The following is a 3,092-nucleotide window of genomic DNA, read 5'->3' as shown; positions in this document are numbered from 1 at the left end:
ATTCTTAGACTTCATCTTGACACCTTTCCCCAAGTTTTTAGGTGTCGTTTGATGCCCAAAATGGCCATGACGCCCATATTGGGCTTCAGATATAAACACCGTGCAGCAGCAGCCAAGATACCTAGCAACCGGGCCCCTGTCTATAGAGCTAGTTTCGCGGATTACAAAGCTACGTGCATGCGTTGGAACCGGAAGGCAAACTTGAAGACTAGCTTGCGAACTGCCGGGTGACGTCGGTTGGTTGGGCAAGATATATATGATCAGTAGTCGGTCCATCCGCAGGTGGAGCATGTACACATCACTTGACCAGAGACATCATTCGTCAAAGCAGTAAGTGAAGGCAAGCTTATCATCATCATGTCGATCTGCAAGGCGGGCCTGCATGTGCAGGCGCTGGTGGTCCTCCTATTCCAGGTCTTTACGATCATCATCAACCCGCACATTGATAACATCGCGGGTGCGGCTGACATCGGACCGGACCATAATTATGTGGGGCTCCAGATGGACATCCTTCACAGGAGCGATGTGCACGAGGAATGTGCTAAGCGCGGCGCAGCAGTTGTTGAATATAGGGTGGACCATGGCTGTAAGCGCCTGGAAAGGGACGAGGCCCGTGTTCAGTCCCTCCTGGGTATTCTTATAGGCGGTGCTGCCACCGCAGCGCGCCAGCAGCTAGCTGAGGTGGTACCTGCCTTGAAACTCTCGGGAAGTGGGGATTATTTCGTCAGGCTTGCGTTGGGCGGGGGCTACCATAATTACATGTCCCTCGACACGGGCAGTGAGCTGTCGTGGATCCAGTGCAAGCCCTGCGGCGGCAAGTCGTGCATCCCGCAGGTGGACCCTTCCCTCTTCGACCCCTCCGCCTCTGCCACCCTGCGCAACGTCTCCTGCAAGTCGCCTGTGTGCCATCGCCGACTCACGACAGGGCTCGTTGGCTCATGCTATGCGGGCACTTCCAACTGCGCCTACAAGGTGGACTATGCAGACGGCTCTTCCACCGCAGGAAGCTTGGTCATGGAGGCCATCACTGGCTTGAACAACAACAGCAAGCAGGCCGTTGAAGTGCTGCTGGGCTGCGGCCACGACAACACGGGCATCTTTGGAGGTGCGGCGGGAATCGTAGGTCTTGCACGCGGCCCACTCGCCCTTGCGTCGCAGCTCAGCGCGGATCGCAATCACAGACCCACCTTCTCCTACTGCCTCCCTCCCAGACGGCTACCCTCAACTCTTATAGGCCCATCAGTTGCAAGGGCCGCGGCTACAGGTAGCCTCGTACTTGGATCAGCAGCAATTAGCCCAGCAGCTCTACTTGGTCTCCGCTATACACCACTTCTCCTTCACCCCGATCCCGCTCTCCGGACCTTCTACTACGTCTCTCTCACCGGCATCACCGTTGGCTCCTCCCTCCTCCCCATCGCCCCCTCCGCCTTCCAAATCGACAGTCGCACCGGCGGTGGCGGTGTCATCCTCGACTCCGAAGTCGCCATCTCCCGCCTTCCCCCTGCTGCTTATGCGGCTCTTCGCACCGCCTTTGTCCGTGAAGCCGCGCCCCACCTTGGCCACCCGTCGCCTGTTGACAGTGGATCCTTCCTCGACACCTGCTTCGACACCACCCACATCCAGCTACGTGCTCAACGTCAGCACGATCAGCCTCTCCCTATTCCACGCGTCGTGCTTCACTTTGCAGGTGGCCTCGACCTCGAGCTACCTCCCTCCAATGTCCTCGTCTGGCTGGACGACTGGGCGAGCACCGCGGACGGAAGCCCCCCGTCCACGAGGAAGCTATGTCTCGCGTTCGCCCCTGCCCCTGATGCCATGTCCTTCTCCATCATCGGCAACGTCCAACAGCAAGGCTTCCGCATTCTCTACGACGCAGCCGGTGCTAGGCTTGGTGTCGCACCGCACCAATGCACCTAGACTCCCTAATTCATTGCAGACCTTACTGGCTTCTCAGAGTCTCTGCGGAATTGTCGGTGGAGCCTTGTCCTCCTTCATGTAAACAGAATATTATTTCCAAAGAAAGAAAAGTTCTGACATTCTTTCTAAAATCGAATATCAATCCTGCTCATTACCTGGCTTCATAGATGGATATGAGTTCTCATTCCTGCTGATCAGGTGGAATGGAATGGACGATGTGTCGCTGGTCGGGTCTATGTAGATTAATGTTGGTGAAATCTCGTTCTCTCGCTTTGATCTCGCTCCTACGCTGCACCACTAGAGTTATACACAAGGGACTTTTAGTCAATCCCTATATAGGAAATCTTGTAAAATGTAGGAAATGTTGCAATATTTCCTATGTTTGTATGCATGTATTCCATATATACAACTAGGGAATGACATTCCCCACATCTAATAGTAGGGAATTAAAGGTCAATATAGACTATTTCTTAAGTTATGTAAAAATTCCCTATATAAGTGTATACAAGAACATGTTTGGATTAAAAACCTTATAGGTTTTCATGCATGCCTTGTGTGAATTGGTCTATAGCTCATGGTTAATTTAAGAGCAATAGTAAAATACTCACCCTTGCAAGCTTGGACATGCCAATGTAAACATAATCTTAGTCTAGCACCCTATGAGCCTTTGGTGAGAAACAATCAACCTTTTGAATTGTTGTAGTGTTTGGACTAATGACCTAGATGGTTAAAATGATCTGATTTTTTTGAGATATCCTATTGCTCTTATTAGTAGAAAATGTTGGTATTTGTATCGCTTCTTTAAATGAGCAAGATAGTGCTTCCCTTTGATTGCCATAGTGATAATAAGTGTCCAATGAGCCATAATTTTCCTTTTGTATTTCTTAAAATGGCAGGATACATACGTTGTATACTCTAGATAACTCAACAACCTTGGGATCTCCTAGTAGGGCCTCTTATGGAGGACTAACTTTTAGAGGTCCCTAAAAAGTTGGAGTTACACTCTATGACTATTATAACCATGAAAAGAAAAATACAAAATACAACGCAACATAGCTCCATTGTGATGGTTTAGCTGATAGTCAGGGTGATAGAATAATTCTCCAAATGAATGTAAGGCTGGAGTTATAAGTGTGGGTTGGGGCCTTAGCCATAGACAAGAACTCAACTTTTTC

The 3,092-nt window shown here is 50.3% G+C and overlaps 1 protein-coding gene across 1 annotated transcript; it reads left to right on the top strand.

Annotated features, from left to right (window-relative positions):
- The first annotated feature begins 357 nt into the window (after positions 1–357).
- Positions 358–2,326, top strand: LOC148032313 (aspartyl protease family protein 2-like). The gene has a single exon (XM_087683907.1). It carries the CDS (start codon positions 358–360, stop codon positions 1,915–1,917), a length of 1,560 nt encoding a protein of 519 aa, XP_087540033.1. The 3' UTR covers positions 1,918–2,326.
- Positions 2,327–3,092: the final 766 nt, after the last annotated feature.

The sequence above is a fragment of the Lygodium microphyllum genome, chromosome 8 (genome assembly GCF_053477565.2).
Source record: "Lygodium microphyllum isolate KBCC chromosome 8, Lygodium_microphyllum_v1.1.10, whole genome shotgun sequence".
NCBI classification, from domain to species: Eukaryota; Viridiplantae; Streptophyta; class Polypodiopsida; order Schizaeales; family Lygodiaceae; genus Lygodium; species Lygodium microphyllum.
This window is presented reverse-complemented; position numbering and strand designations above follow the sequence as displayed.

What these genes read in the sequence shown, in the direction of transcription:
- LOC148032313 (XM_087683907.1), top strand. Translation starts at nt 358, where the DNA reads ATGTCGATCTGCAAGGCGGGCCTGCATGTGCAGGCGCTGGTGGTCCTC.